The 16,891-nt window shown below is 41.7% G+C and overlaps 1 protein-coding gene across 1 annotated transcript in view; it reads right to left on the bottom strand.

Annotated features, from left to right (window-relative positions):
* Nucleotides 1-16,891, bottom strand: part of MYLIP (myosin regulatory light chain interacting protein) — a 39,009-nt gene that overhangs the window by 12,030 nt on the left and 10,088 nt on the right. The window contains exons 2-3 of the mRNA XM_077492229.1: nucleotides 15,149-15,339; nucleotides 2,123-2,308 (exon numbers count right to left, since the gene is read on the bottom strand). Coding sequence (XP_077348355.1) covers nucleotides 2,123-2,308; nucleotides 15,149-15,339 — 377 coding nt within the window. The remainder of the gene's footprint in view (nucleotides 1-2,122; nucleotides 2,309-15,148; nucleotides 15,340-16,891) is intronic.

Genomic DNA, 16,891 nt, shown 5'->3' with positions numbered 1-16,891 from the left:
ACCAACAGGACTTCTTATGGCTCTTTCAACAATGTGGCTTTCCTCTTGCCATTCTTCCATAAAGACCAGATTTGGGGAGTGCACGACTATGAATTATCCTGTGGAGAGATTCTCCTACCCAAGCTGTGGATCTCTGAAGCTCCTGCAAAGTTACCATGGGCCTCTTGGCTGCTTTTGATTAATGCTTTAATGCAACTGTATTAAAATCCTTTCCATTTTTGGATTATGGATTGAACAGTGCTCCACAAGATGTTCAAAGCTTGGGACTTTTTATTTTTCATTATTTAATTTATAACCTAACCCGGCTTTAAACTTGTATCTATCCATCTCACAAGTGTTAAAGCTTGAAACGTTAAAGCATATGCAAACCCAATTGCTAAACAACTATTAAGATGCGATCACTTTTACAGGAAGTGTATTTTTTTTTGTGTGTCAGTCAACTCAGACTATACAGTGCCTTTAAAAAGAAGGCATGAGAAACAAATACAGGATCGGCTTGACTGTTCCTATTCTAGAAGTGAGAGAGCGCAGTGTATAAGGATTATGGCTGAAAGAATTCCTACAAGCTGAACTTACACTTACAAACATCACCATTCATACATATCAGACAGGAATGTAGCAGCACACAGCTGTTTTGGCACATCAAAAACTGTTACGGTAAACTGTGCTGTCTCAACTGCTATTTACTTGGGGTAAAAGATAAATTCTATTTTAAATACACACACTTTTTAAAAAAAATTTACATGTTCAAAAACAAGTACCTACAAATACAGATAGATATAAGCCATATGGAAAAATAGGAAGCCTGTCAGAAAAACTAAAATTACGTGCAGCAAGTACACATCTTCCAGCTCACCACACCTATGTTTACACTGACTAGTTGTACAGGATAATAGTTTTCCTAAATTAACAGTATCTGCATGGCAAAACCTTAAATCACATGCAACTTAAAGCGGAGGTCCACCCTAAAATGGACCTCCGCTCATCTGATCCCTCCCCCCCTCCGGCGCCACAATCGGCACCTTTCAGGGGGGAGGGGGGTGCAGTTACCTGGATAATCCAGGTAACTGCACCCACTTCCGGGCTAGCTGCCTGCGGAACGAGCGTAGGTTACGCCCCCGTTCCGCAAGCGCCCGCCCCCTTCAGGAAGTGCCCCGCTGCCTGCTGGGAAACACACAGCTCCCAGAGGCAGCGGGGACCGTCCGGATTGCGCCGCGCGGCTCGCGCATGCGCAGTAGGGAACCGGGAAATGAAGCCGAAAGGCTCCATTTCCTGATTCCCATACCCAAGATGGCGGCGGGACCCGGCCGCCGAGCGAGCGATCGGCTTCGGGTGCCGACATCGCGGGCGCGCTGGACAGGTAAGTGTCACTATTTAAAAGTCAGCAGCTGCAGTATTTGTAGCTGCTGGCTTTTAAAAAAAAAAAAAAAAAAACGCGGAGTCCCGGTGGACTCCCGCTTTAAGTCATTTTTACTAGGAAAGAACAGATGTTCTATGTTTAGAACGTAAAACAGACTTTACTTTCTAGGCTGGCCATACAAAGGCTAAATTTATTTCCTTCAATCACGAGATGGAAGAAAAACTCGCTTGATTCCCCCATCAACACATGTTGATGCAGGAATCCCTCCTATGGGCCATTGCATTCTCCCACCGGGGGGGAAAACAGTGATAATTATTGCTAGTGGCTATAACATCCGCTAGCAATAATTGCAGGTAAAAACCAGGATGCTAGTTGTAACCATGTTGAGCGATCAACTTGGTACTTTCAGCCTGCCCATACACGATTCGACTCTTGGCCGGTTCCTGATGAACCAGGTGAGATTTGAACGGTGTATGGCCTGGCTAACTCTTCAGGGCAAAATTCAAATTGCCTTAGAAAATGTACTCACAGTATAATTGCAGCTTGCAATGACAGAACATCATTACCAAAAAACAAGCCATTCCTTTATTTATTCCCCCAAACTATAGCAAAATTAGGAAGTCAAGACAAGCAAATAGTTACAAAAGAATAGAGAAGACAGACAGGATGGCTAGAAAAAATAAATAAATAAAGATATACACAGACGAATTATGCCACAAATTAGGAACTCTAAGCTCAAAGGCCTATATAAAGAAGACTTACCTATCTAAAGTAGCAGTTACAAGCTCCTTAGAGCACAAACTCTGGTAGCAGTATTGGGCAGTGTTCTGATTATAATCGCCATATTCTAGCTGCGCCAGGAGTGCACTCAGTTCTACCGCCTGCTCTGGAGAACACTGGAGACGGCCTGCCAATAGATCATCTTTAATGTGCAAGAAAAACATGTGCCTAAAAAAAAAAAAAAAAAAGGAGAGAGGGAGAGTAGAAAAATAAAACAAACAAACACATTAAAATAGGGCAAGTCAAATTTTATATACATATACACTGCTCCATGGATGCCCCAAGCAAGAATGTGTAAAAACAGAAAATACCAAGTCATTGGGACTACCATTAAAAGCAGTCAGCGATCATTTCTTATTAGCTCATGGCCATCTTAGGCTATTACAATAACCTAGGAATGCCATGGTGACCTAAAAAACATACAAATCTGTATGGTACCAAACTATATTATACAGTACACAAGCAATGTAGGTGGCACACACAAAAATCCTAGGTTTAGAGCAATCTGGTAATTTTAGAAATCTGCCTGAATGTCTAGAGGAAAAATATATACATGACAACCATTCTAGAAATGAGAGCGATAACCTTTGTTGCCTGTAGTCTCCATGCAGCCATTTGCCCCCATTACTGGTTTCCAGTGTTAATTTTGGCAGCAAATTTCAGTTTTGTTTTAGGCCTCATGCACACCGGACATATAAAAAAAAAAAAAAAAAAAAAAAAAACAGTAGTAGCTTTGTAGAGATTTTCAAAGTTTTTTGGCATATTTCCACGTTGCCTCTTTTTTCCTCTCTCTCAATAGATCAGAAAAATAAATACAAAAGGAGGGGGGAGGGCTTGGGAGAGAAGTTTAGCTTGGGGAACATGTTCCTGCTGCGGCTTGGCGATTTGAGCTCTTGCTGTGACAACAGCATGGGAAAAGTTCCCTGCACAAGCCATCATTTTTTGAAAAACACGTGGCCTTGCAGGGCTCTGCCCACAGACGCATCATTCACAGAGCTCTGCAAACAAATACAACTACCAACAGCCATTGCAGCTGTCAGTTTGTAGTTCTCAATGAATTATTATGGTCAGTGGACACTCACTGGATTGAGGCCACGTGGTTGAGGTGCCTGCACCGGCATTTGGCTCAGCCTCTCACCGAGCCGGAGAGAGCATGCTGCTCCTGCCCCCCCACATCACAGCACTCCAGTGAGTGCAGGGGGATAGAGCATAGAACTGGTGACTTAGGAAGCACTGAAAAAGGAGCGGCTCAGTCTTCAAACTGACAGGGGATAGATGCAGTATCTACCTAGGCAGGAATGATTATGCAACACACAAAACCACCAAAACACAATAACCCTACACTTCTAAGACTCCAGTCTCATGAGATGAAACACCAGCAAAAGCCAGAGATCAAGTGATCTAGATCTTTAGGAGCCTTCCACACATTCAACAGTTCAGCAACATCTTAGGCCAAGGATATGCAATTAGCGAACCTCCAGCTGTTGCAAAACTACAAGTCCCATCATGCCTCTTCCTCTGGGTGTCATGCTTGTGGCTGTCAGTCTACTATGCCTCATGGGAGTTGTAGTTCTGCAACAGCTGGAGGTCCGCTAATTGTATATCCCTGTCTTAGGCTGTTTCCACTATTGCATCCCCAAAGTTGCGTGATTTTACTGTGACTTGAAGCAATGCGTATGTATTCTTGAGGTCTAAGGACCTCAAGTCGCATCAAAGTGGGACCAAAGTAGTGCAGGGACCTCTTTGAAGTCGCTGCATCTTGAAGTCGCACAGATATGAATGGTACCCATTGGAAATCATAGGGTACGACTTGTCATTTGACTTTTCAGTCCCAAATCGCATGAACAGTCACACTAGTGGAAACCTAACCTTATCAAAGAAAATAAAGATGAAGTTTACATCAGCTGCTAATCATTTTTGCATTGGTAGTGGATGCAGAAAACTGGAGGGAAAAAAAAATAAAAAAATAAACCAGACCATTTGTCAGTGTAGACAAAAAAAAGGGGGGAAAGAAGAAAGAAAACTAGGTTTTTGATCAATTTAAAAAAAAAAAAAAAAAACGGGATAATCATCCACATCCGTTTTTCCATAGATATTTTTTTTTTTTTTTTTTTTTTTTAATCTGTCAATGGATGGGTGAAAAACTATGAAAGGGGTCCAAAGAACATTTATATATATTTTTTTTTTAAAGCTATATCTATCTATCGCAAACAATTGTCCATGTCACATTTGCAAAATATGGAATTGATAAAAAAAAAAAAAAAGATACAGAAAACATTAGTTGAAAAAGAACAAAGGACCAATTTAGATTACAAAGAGTCACTTGCATATCTCCCCAAAACGTTAATCTTTCTTCAGATTGTGCTACAGGTTGCAACTTGGGTCTCAGTCTCAAGGATTTGTAAAAGGGATTGATAACTACGTACAAAAATGTGTTCACACACGTCTCATCCGAGACACTGGAATTTCTGCCTTTCTGAAAGCATATATGTGGCCGAGGCTCTGATCACACAGCAATTTTCTTCTTTTCTAGAAGGACAAATTAGCAGTTCAAGGAGACGGCCCCAGAATTGCTAACCAGCAAGCAGGTTTGGCCTCATGCACACGAGACGCAGTTAAACGCGCGTTCAGATGCAGTTGGACAGTTTTTTCAACTGCACCTGAACTCATTCAATGTTATCCTATGTGTCCATGCACACAGTCTCGTTTTTTTCCGTTTATATGCAGTTGCGTTTAATCTCGTTTTTCCAGAAGCAAAAAAATGCGTTCAGAAACAAAAATTTCTGCGTTTCAGACGCAAAACGCGGCTAAACGCGGCACCCGCGTTTAGCCACGTTTGCATGCGTTTTTAAAGGTGACCTTTTTTTTACATTAAAAATCTCAAAAATGATTGCAAATGATGAAAAACCATTAGAAAAATATTTTAAACAATTGCAAGTGGACAATCCACAACTTGTGGCAAGTGACGTGGCAAGTGGACAATCCACAACTTGTGGCAAGTGACGTGGCAAGTGGACAATCCACAACTTGTGGCAAGTGACATGGCAGGTGGCAAGTGGACAATCCACAACTTGTGGCAAGTGACGTGGCAGGTGAAGTGGCAAGTGACGTGGAAAGTGGACAATCCACAACTTGTGGCAGGTGACGTGGCAAGTGACCTGGCAGGTGACGCGGCAAGTGACTTGGCAGGTGACGCGGCAAGTGACTTGGCAGGTGACGCGGCAAGTGACTTGGCAGGTGACGCGGCAAGTGACTTGGCAGGTGACGCGGCAAGTGACTTGGCAGGTGACGCGGCAAGTGACTTGGCAGGTGACGCGGCAAGTGACTTGGCAGGTGACGCGGCAAGTGGAAAATCAACAACTTGTGGCAGGTGACTGGCATGTGACGTGGCAAGTGGACAATCCATAACTTGTGGCAGGGGACGTGGCAAGTGACGTGGCAAGTGGACAATCCACTTGTGGCAGGTGATGTGGCAAGTGGACAACCCACAACTTGTGGCAGGTGATGGGGCAAGTGATGTGGCAAGTGGACAATTCACTTGTGGCAGGGGATGTGGCAAGTGACGTGGCAAGTGGACAATCCACAACTTGTGTCAGGTGACGTGGCAAGTGGACAATCCACAACTTGTGGCAGGTGATGTGGCAAGTGATGTGGCAAGTGGACAATCCACATCTTGTGGCAGGTGACGTGGCAAGAGACGTGGCAAGAGGACAATCCACAACTTGTGGCAGGTGATGTGGCTGGTGACGTGGTAAGTGGACAATCCACAACTTGTGGCAGATGGCATGGCAGGTGACGTGGAAAGTGGACAATCCACATCTTGTGGCAAGTGACGTGGCAGGTGATGTGGCAAGTGACGTGGCAAGTGGACAATCCACAACTTGTGGCAGGTGACGTGGCAAGTGATGTGGCAAGTGGACAATCCACATCTTGTGGCAAGTGACGTGGCAGGTGACGTGGCAAGTGACATGGCAAGTGGGCAATCCACAACTTGTGGCAGGTGATGTGGCTGGTGACGTGGCAAGTGGACAATCCACAGCTGGTGGCAGGTGGCATGGCAGATGACGTGGAAAGTGGACAATCCACATCTCGTGGCAAGTGACGTGGCAGGTGATGTGGCAAGTAACGTGGCAAGTGGACAATCCACAATTTGTGGCAGGTGACGTGGCAGGTGATGTGGCAAGTGGACAATCCCCAACTTGTGGCAAGTGACGTGGCAAGTGGACAATCCACAACTTGTGGCAGGTGCCGTGGCAAGTGACACGGCAAATGCAAGTGTACAACTGCTCTCTATGCTGCTGCTGCTCACTCTGATCAAAATAGCAGAAATAGTTAAAAAAAATGCTTTGAGAGCTTGGGGAGGGTCTACATGATGTTATCTTTATAAACGCGTTTAAACGCAAACGCGTCTAAACGCGGCATGCAAACGCGGCAAAACGCGCGTTTCAGCTTTTTTTTAACAGAGGTTTCATCTGCGTCTCGTGTGCATGAGGCCTTTGTTTGATGGAACTTTTTTTGCTGTAATGTCTGCACGGCTGAGAAGTGTCTCAGGAGAAAATACACATTTTGGCTCTCAGGTTGTAACTGATAAAATTTCACTGCTGTGTTAACACAGGCACCAGCTTTTTATTTTATTTTTTTGAGAAAAAGTTACACACATACACTATATATTAATTTCTAAAAAAATACAAGCGTTTGGATAATCTCCTGGATAGCAAAACTAAAGCTGGCCATGCACCAACTGAAATTCGGGCAGTCTGGTGGAGAGGGGCTGAAAAAAGGAAAAAAAAAAAGCCAGCCCAAGTCAGAGAGGAAAGGTTAGACTTCGCTAAATGTGCGCCAACAAAAAAGCTACAGGATAGGAATAACCTCCAAGTTGCAGAGTGGGAAAGGAAGAAGTGTGACCAAATTGTTTAACTGCAGTAAAGAAAAAAATAAAATTTAAGTGAGGCCACCAACCCTGGCTCATTCGTGTACAGCTGGCTATAGACGACCCTTGGCTGTTGGAATACACTGATCATCGGTGCCTGCGACCGATTGGCAGATTTCCAGCTGGTTAAACAGGGACAGCCAGACACCGATCAAAATTCCTCCGGTACCTACTGAATTTCGATTCATCTATTGCCAGCTTTAATCACAGGACTAACTAATTCAAAAGAAATAAATACTTTGGCTACTAGAACCAACTTGCTATATTTAAACTGCATTTATAGCCATTAACCTGGCGCACAACTCCAGCAATCCAGCCTATAGGAAACCTTTGATTTGGATATAAAAATGTACCTCTATTTGTTCCTTGTCATCTAGAACAAATAGCTAAACTTTCAATTTCCAAATGGGTTCCTAAGAATCATCATGATCACATACATACACACATACACACATATATGGATGATGATTCTGGTTTAAAAACTGATATGCACAGAGTAATAAAGAGCAAGCGATTTAGAGGTTAGCAATTCCTACTTTTAATTGTCTTGAATACAGAAAACACTAACAAAGGAAATGGTGCCCATAGAGGATAGATAAGCAGCAGCCACAATAGAGGGTGGAGAGAAGCTCTGTGCACCTGGTGCTCTCCAATTACAAGTCTTATTGTGTGCACTGTAGTAACCTTTCCCCTACATTACAGAGGGAAGGTCATACACTGAACAGCCTCTTACAGTATATCAACCCTGCAGTCAGTTACAGATTATACAGTAACCAAGAGATGCCAGCGCTTCAATAAAGATATTTTATGGGCTCTGACTTTATAATGAAGAAAAAAAAAAATATTTAAAAAACACACACCAAAACACCTGGTTTAATAACCCTTGAGAACTAAGAAGTTTTTTTTTTAGGCCTATGGACATTTAAAAAAATAAAATAAAATCTACAAATGCATATAATTGTTTTAAAATGCCATAATCCACACTGTCTGCATTTTAAGTATTTTTTTTTCCTTCTTCACCCATCTAAACAAAATCTATGCATTCAGGGGCAAACTATACATTTCAAATGTATATAAAAACACAGAAGAACTTAGACCTAAGAAAATAATGTTAGTTTCCAAATACATTTTTCCTGCGTTTAAATACAACCCCAATCCCCAAAAAGTTGGGACGCTGTGTAAAAATCATAAAAAAAAAAAAAAAAAAACAAACAAACACCTGGAAAAGTGGTACCAATAAGAAAGAGCTGGAAGAATATTTTAAAACAGGTCAGCAATAGGACTGGGTATAAAAAGGAGCGTCAAGAGTGTCTCGGAAGTAAAGATGGGCAAAGGGTCACCAGTCTGAACCTCCAACCCCCCCCCCCCCCCCCCCCCGAATTTCGAAAAGAGCAAGTAAGGGTTATTTTTTCCCCACCATCTGTGTCCCATTGCAGAGATTTCCCTTCACTTTCTGTCCAGTAGCCAAACAGGAAGTGATAGAAAATCCCTGCAAATTAAGGCCTCTTTCACACGGGGCGGATCAGTAATGATCTGCCCCGTAATGATCCGCTCGCTCAGCGGGGATCGCTCCGTTGTCCCCGCTGAGCCGGCGGCGGACAGGGCGGTCTCCGCACACTGAGCAGGGACCGCCCTGTCCGCTCTCCACTTTCCTCTATGGGGATCGGATGAGCACGGACCGTCTGCCCGTGTTCATCCGATCCACTCTGCAGACGGACAGAAAAATAGGATTTTCCTCCGTCTGCAGAATCGGACAGTTGCGGAGGCGGACAATAGCGGGCGTCTGCGGATGCTCATCCGCAGACACCCGCTATCCCATAGGGATGAATGTATGGCCGTATTTCATCCGCAAACGGATGGATGAAATACAGACATACCATCCGCATGTGTGAAAGGGGCCTAAGAGGATTCCTTGGAGGACCCCCAGGTGTTTTTTTTCCACTGTAAACAAAAAAAAAATAAAAATAAAAACAGTCAATTTTGAAGAACATACATTATGTTTATAAAGTGTGAGTATATACACATAAAAAAAAAAATAATAAACATAATATATGTTCTTCAAAAATCTCCTAAACTGAGGAAACGTTTATTAAAATAATAAATGTTCTTCAAAATTGTGAAGTGAAAAAAAAAAAAAAAAAAACCCCCACACAGAGGTGAGTAAATACCTTCTAAAGAAAGTTCTATGGGGGGGGGGGTGATCAAAATTTAATTTGGGTATAATGTCGCAAGACTGCGCAATTGTCATTCAAAATGTTACAGCGCTGAAAGTTGGCCTGGGCAGGGAGAGGGTGAAAATGCCCGGTAGTGAAGTGGTTAATGTATGGCCAGCCTAATTTTTCAATGTACACAAGTTTATACCGAGCCATATTGCAGCATTCAGCAATAGAGCTCTGTATGAACTCCCTTTGCAAATAAATATTTTTGTATATTCAAGTAAAGATTGCCCTTGTGTATAGTCATCATTATTAATTAAGCTGATCTAAAAAAAAAAATAAATAAAAAATAAAAAAAAAAAAAACACACCATGCATACACAAATGGTTAAAAAATAAAAAAAAATTATATTACGTTAAAACTGATATTACATTTAGAACAGTTTCACTTCTACAAAAAAAGTTTTGCTCTTGTAAGGAGGAAGAGGTTGGTGTGACGGTTTCTGCATAGAAACAAGAACTGGCTGGGTGTCCTATTACAGCAATCTATATTCTACATCTCCAGCAAGTAGTTATTACAGGAGGTTACTCTGAGTCAATGACCCATAGTTACACCATGTCATCATATACTGAAGTCATACGACTTCCTCTAAAGGCTTGCAAGTAGCAAACTGAAAAACTATTTAGCTAGCAATCTTTAGGCTGGACTGTGCAGCAAAAAGGGAGCAGAAAAAATAAAATAAAAACCCCAACACAAAAACAAAATACTAGAGGCCTTATGCGCACTAGAGTTTTATTTTTTTTTATTTTTTACAGCTGCCGTTTTTAGCAGCAGGGCCAGTCCACACCAAAGAAATAGCCCAGATGCTTTTCTGCATGTGCATTTTTGACACCTTTTGATACATCCCTTTGCGTTTGATGCGTTCCTATGCGTACAGTGCATCCACCCCCCCCCCCCCCCAAAAAAATAGAATTTCCACTTTAAGTGCTGGTGACCCCCCCAACACTCCACATTTAGCATGTAATTTTTTGGGGGAAGAAGCAGGTACCCTGTTTTTTTAAAATATATTATTCTTATGGCACCTAGCTCCCACTTCCTCCCCTGGCACCACGGCTCTGGAAGGAAGATCACCTCTCCCCCTCCCTGCATTCTCCTGGGACACGTCACAGCTCCAGAAGCTTGCCCGGCCATTCACAGCACAGCTTGTCTGGCCGTGAAGCCACAGCCGGGCACTCACATTTAGAATGCTGGCCACCTTGGAGAGGAGTGAGGCTTCCTGCACCCGCATCACTGGACTGTGGCACAGGTGGTTACACTTTTTGTAGCTGCTGACTCCACTTTAAGGCTGGGTTCACACTGGAGCGATGCGGAAACGCCGCAAATCCGCAGCATTTTCCCACATCGCATGCCTCCCGCCGGCAGTTCACACTGCCCTATGCGGACTGCTGGGAGTGTCAGTGAAATGTTAATGACACCCCCAGATCAGTTCGCATATCGCAGTGTGATCTGCATGCTCGGACAGGAATCGGATCGCATGGTGTGAACACCCATGCGATCCGATTCTGCTGCAGACCAAAAAAAAAAAAAAAAAAAAAAAAAAAAAAAAGGTCCTGTGCGAGTTTGCGGCGGTTGCGATGCGAATTCAGCCATACTATCTGTATGGCTGAACTCGCATCGCACAGAGATCGGATGTGATTTGCAGTGCAGTGCGAATCACATCCGGTTCTCGCTGCCGCAGTGGTGTGAACCCAGCCTTAAACTTAAATAGGGACGAGTGTTCCAGTACAGTCCAGGAGAAATTCGGTATGTTCTACTCTCTGGAACTGGAAGCATTGGGTTGAACTATGCCATTAACCTACTTTCCATTTGTTTTTGATGCAGAAAAATAAATAGCACACTGGACTGCCTCTCATACACACATAGGCTGTTAGCGTTTTTTTGGCAGGCGAGTTTTCTGGCTGGGGGAAAGGAAGAAGAAGAGAAGAGGAAGAAAAAAAAAAAACACACCCCCCACAAATTTTATTCCTAGATGCTGAAGCTCAAAAAACACTAAGGCCGCATTCACACTGGGGTGGTTTTTAGGTGCTACAATGTGCACAAATAGCGCCTGAAAAAAACGGTCCCTTTCACACTGGAGCGGTGCGCTGGCAGGACGGTGAAAAAAGTCCTGCTAGCCACATCTTTGGAGCAGTGAAGGAGTGGTGTATTCACCGCTCCTACCCATTGAATTCAATGGGGCAGCACGGCTATACCGCCAGAAAAGCGACAAAGCGTCACTGCAGCGGCGGTTTTAACCCTTTTTTTGGCTGCTAGCGGGGGTTAAAACCAACCCGCTAGCGGCCGCATACCACCACTAAAAATAGTGGCACTTTACCGCCGACACGTACACCGCCCCAGTGTGAAAGGGGCCTAAGGCCCCATTCACACCTGAATGTAGCGCTTTCAGGCAGAAAATCGCGCAAACTTGCAGCAACTTTGTGCAGGGCAAAAGGTCACCAATGTAAAAAGAAAAATGCCCAAATCTGCCCGATTTGAGCGGCAAAAAAAGGGTCCAGAACTTGTTTGAGCTTCAGGCGACATGGAGTGGAAATGTGAAACATCTCTATTGAGAATCCCCCCCCCCCCCCCCCCCTTCAGGCTTCAAGCTACAAAACGCTCAGGTGCAAATGGGTCCCAATAGCCTAAAGTAGTGGGCATGGACACAGGATAACATAATATATACTAATAACTATAAATCTTCTAGGAGCTTAAAAAAAATATAATAAAGCTAGCATGCATGGTGCCCAAAAGCAGTGTTTGAGCTGTAAGCTTATGGGAGTATAGTATTGCTTACAAAAAAAAAAAAAAAAAAAAGACTACAGCTGAAAAACTGCAAAACTCATTCTATAGCTTACGCTACTGGCATTTATAATTGCCCAGTGTGCATGATGCCCAAAACTAAAAAATTTTGGAAAATTTATAAAGGCATAAATAAAATGTATTTTTTTTTTAATTTATATTAGAAGGCTGTAAAGCATTCATCAGCAGATCATGGGTGCAATCTCAGGCTCCTGCAGACTGTTTGGCTATACCTCATATGGGCAGGCAGTAACAGGAAGCATCAATGGACTACCTAGAGTGCTAATCGGGGTCCTGGAGAACTGCAAGCTGTCAGCCATTGCAGTTGTAGTTCTCCCATTTACAGTAGTGTTCTTTTAAATTGTGACAGTGGATCTTCTTCCCACACCCACCATCACAACGGGGCCTATTACATCAGTAACATTTTACACCCTGGATATGGGTGTAACATTTTAGGAAAGGAGAACTTATCCTTTAGGGCCAGTGTGGTCCACTGCAGATTAGATAGATATAAAATAATATGCATAGAAAATAGGTTACTGGGGTATATGGTTTTCAATGGCATAGTTCACACCAGTGTTCCAGAAAAAAAAAAAAAAAAAGTAATATATATATATATATATATATATATATATATATATATATATATATATATATATATATATATATATATATATATATATATATATATATATATATATATATATATATATATATATATATATCCATCCTTTCTATATTTTTAGTGGGCAGATTTTTGGAACTATTGCAGGGTTTAAAGAAACTTATTGGGACTTTCACATTTTATTTAAAATGTGGACTATTTACTATAGGATCTGTATGCCTCTGCGGCCGCTTAGCAAGTAAACATCTGTTTAGATGAGGAGTAGCAATACAAGTATGAAGCAGAGCCCACACATGCGCAAATATAGCTGGATGACGCACATAATTATCTAATATGTGAAAAAAAAAAAAAAAAAATAGAATAAATAAAAAGCCCCCTCCCACCCCCCCACAACCAAAATGACCAACAGAAAAAGCAAAACTGAATGCAGCAAGGCTGGAAGTCAATATTTGCAGGCAATTTTAGCTGCTTATTTATATGCAGAGTTAAGCTCAGGTTCACACTACTGCTGCTGCACAATTAGGTGTTTTTAAGTGCATATTTCTGTTTGTATGCTTTTATAGAAGACCGGTTGTTCAATACAAAACACTGCAAAAAAATAAAAAAAAGGGAAGGAAGAAAGAAGGAAGGGGGGAGGAAGAAGAAGATGTGCCTTTCAGGCGCTTTAATTGAAGCCTATGGGGCCAAAAAAATGCACAATGATGCACTGCCCCATGATGCATTGATCTGAACGGGCACCATAGGAGAATGTGACGTCCAATGTTGTGCCTGGCAGCACAACAGCAGACACAGAAGTCATCTCACGGTGTGAATGAGGCCTAAGCGTAGATAAAGAACCTCCACTTTCTTCCCCCATAATGCTTAACTTGCCTTGCTCAGATTTGTGACATTTACCTTAACACTTGCTATAAAACAAAGAAACTTTTTAGCAAAGGTATACATAATGCCAAAAGATCCAACTAGTTCAAGAAGCCTTGATTATAAAAAAAAGGTACTAAAATCCATCCATATAGCAACAACTATTAATAACTTTTCTACGTTTTTCTAGGGTCATTAAAAATTGTAACCACCTGCTTTCCTTAGCAATGCATTATAAAATCAGCTTCCAGCAGTGATAAATAATTCAGGATTCCAAACCAGAATACATACATGTAAATTATATACATGCTGAAAAGACAGCATTTGAGACAAAACAGCAGACAGGCAGTCTTTTCTCCCTCTAACCAAGTTAGGCATTCTGGAAGAGAAAGGTTTCAGGCATGTATATGTAACATGCTTCCTGAAAACACAGACTTATCTGGCACCCAGCACTGGAAAATAGCTCAGCGCTTTTCAAGGGAGGGAGTTTCCTGCTCTGCTGTACTTGTGTTTGTGAATGACCTATAATAACACAGTCTGGTATATGAGGTTACTACAGGGCAGAATTTGTGCTCCGCTATGCCCAGTATGTAGTGAACAATTAAATCGAAATGTCTTCTGCTATACTGTAAATTTTGAATTTTTAACAATTTGATGTAAAAATGTACCATATTTATTAAAGTTTATTGTTCGTTGTAATGAACGTTTCCAACAAGTCCTACAACTTTCCGACAGGTACTTTGTGTGGCAAAGTGCTCTGTGACTTCTACTTTGATCCCAAAAATGCGTAAAAGGAAGCTGCCTGGCAAATAAGTGATGATACCAGGGGTCAAGTCTTGGGAAGAGAAAATATACTCCTTTTTTGAGGAGAAAAAATGTATTTAACAACATTTTTCTTCCCCACCAGAGTAGTCACCTTTTAAAGTAAAACTATAGTCAGGGATATGGGGCAAATAAAATAAGTGGACACTGCTAGTTTGTGCACACAGTGACCCACATTTTACTGTCCATTTGGACATATGTGGCCCCTGGTGTGGAGCCTGTGGCACCCCATGGAGTTCTCTGCTTAAAGCAGAGACACCAATTGGAGGAAAGCAATGCACATCACTGTGCTTTATACACTGCAGTTTTTCCCCCCAAAGTAGCAGTATGACCACAATAGAGCATTTGCCTTCTTTTTCATTAGGACCCTAAATCAAGACACTTGTTTTCAAACAAACATCTTTATTTTATTTAAGGCATAACTATATTCACCACCACTACAGCAATGCCAAAGTCCACAAGCTCCCACAGACAGCTGACATCTTCAGCCAGCTTTATTCTGGTTTCAGATTTTTGGCCATTTTGATTGGCCAAAGCTGCGATGACATCACTGTCACACCATGTACAGAAGTTCTTTCATCTTAGCAAATGCTGAAATTTTACATTGAGCTGTGCATTGCAATTAAGCAGGTAGGAATACTTTAATGTTGAGAAGACATACTTGGGGTTGTTTACAAAAGACAAATGCACTTTGCACTACAAGTGTAGTTGCTGTAAATCTGAGGGGGAAGCTCTGCTGATTTTATCATCCAATCATGTGCAAGCTAAAATGCATTTACCTGGTCTGCTCCTGGAGAATGAGATGGGGCTCCACAAAGAACTTGACTCTTAACTTCATTCTAAATGGAGCCAGGCCGTCCATCTGCTGAGATATTCGATTTCGCAGATTCAGCCATAAATTCTCTCCTTTGTTACCACTGAATTGTAAGCCGAAGTAATCCACTTCAATAATGCCCAGCCGCTTGCATACCTACAATTCAAGAAATAAAGTTGTAAAAAGAAGAGACACTCATTTTCCTCCTAAAACATAACATAGTATTATAAAAAAAAAAAAAAAAAAAAAAAAAAAAAAAAAGAGGCCAGCCAACATTCCTTAAGAGTCTTTAAATGCACAAGGTAGGTGTTGAGCATTATACTAGGTTCACACCTACGCAATTGGTGTGGCTTGAACTGGGGTACCTGTGGCAAACGCAGGAAAGATCTGCACAAAACAAAATGAATAAAAAAAGCGCACACACACACACTGCAAAATTAGCCCCGTTTCCCTGTGGGTGCAGGAATGGGCGCGATTTATACACATTACCGCACATGCGGGAATGGGCATGTTCACCAGTAACCGGAATACCGTAAAATGAACCAGGGTGGAAATTTTTTTATTTTTTTTTAAAACACCAATGGAAAAATATCGATATCCAAAATAGATTTTTTTTTTTTTTTTTTAATCGCTTCTTTTGATTTTTTTTATCGAAATTTAATAAAACGCTTTTGGAGTAAAAAGTTTTCCATTTCAGATACATTAATAATTTAGTTTATTCAGCATGAAATGGAGCTTCGTTGTGCAGCATGAGGCTGTATATTCTGCAATATTTACATTTTTGGTAAACTCATTCAGTGAATCCGAGCTCTGCAAGCTGAGAAAAAAAAAAGCACTGCATTGATGCATTTACACAGTTTCACAGTAACCATAAAAGTTCAGGAACATTCCTTTATCCCATTGTTTTACAAATCTATGTACACTACAAACTGTATGATTGAATTGGTTCGGATAGCGCTGTTTTACTAACCTGACAGCTTATTCTACATAGGAAACTCATTTTGTTTGCAAATATTAAAGATTCTAACTACCAGCAAGAATAAGTCCTTCCATTTAAAGAGCACCTGTCATTTCAGATCCATAATGGCAACTCCTGTTAGCGGGCATCCACTCCCCTGCCACCACATCTCTCACCTGGTTGTGTCACCAGCTGTCCCATCAAAGTTAATGGGACTGTCGGTGATTCAACAGCGGTTAAGAGGAAGAGCCGTTGCGGGACAGATGACAGTTGCACTTTAAAAATTGTCTTTTTACTAGTTATTTAAATCAAATCCACCCTGAAATGAACACATGACACTTCGTAGCAGAGCTTAGGGAAATCTTTTACATATACTTTAAATCATACATTGGCCATACATGGATCGAATGTTGGCCATATCAACAGCATGTATGAGCACCCTGGTTGTACAGAAGTCAACAATGTTACTTCATATTTAGTTCTTTGGCCAACTGACAACTAGTCATTTAAAGAGATTTACAGCTTGCAGAGAATCTGATGAACTGGATATTGTACAAGTGAAGTCACTTCAATAGGTAGAGCTTTGCAATTCAGAATTTCAGCTTCCAAACCATGGCATACTCAGGAAAGCATTGCCCATACACACACACACACACACACGCCAGTCACAATAAATGAAAGGCAAGCTAGCTGTAAATACATCAGATTGTACACCACTAATGAATTAACCACCAAGCTATACAAAATGCT

This window comes from Lithobates pipiens, unplaced genomic scaffold (assembly GCF_037356315.1).
Source record: "Lithobates pipiens isolate NorthernLeopardFrog02 unplaced genomic scaffold, aLitPip1_a1.2 Scaffold_19, whole genome shotgun sequence".
Lineage (NCBI taxonomy): Eukaryota > Metazoa > Chordata > Amphibia > Anura > Ranidae > Lithobates > Lithobates pipiens.
Note: the sequence above shows the minus strand (reverse complement) of the source record. Positions and strands in the feature narration are given on the sequence as shown.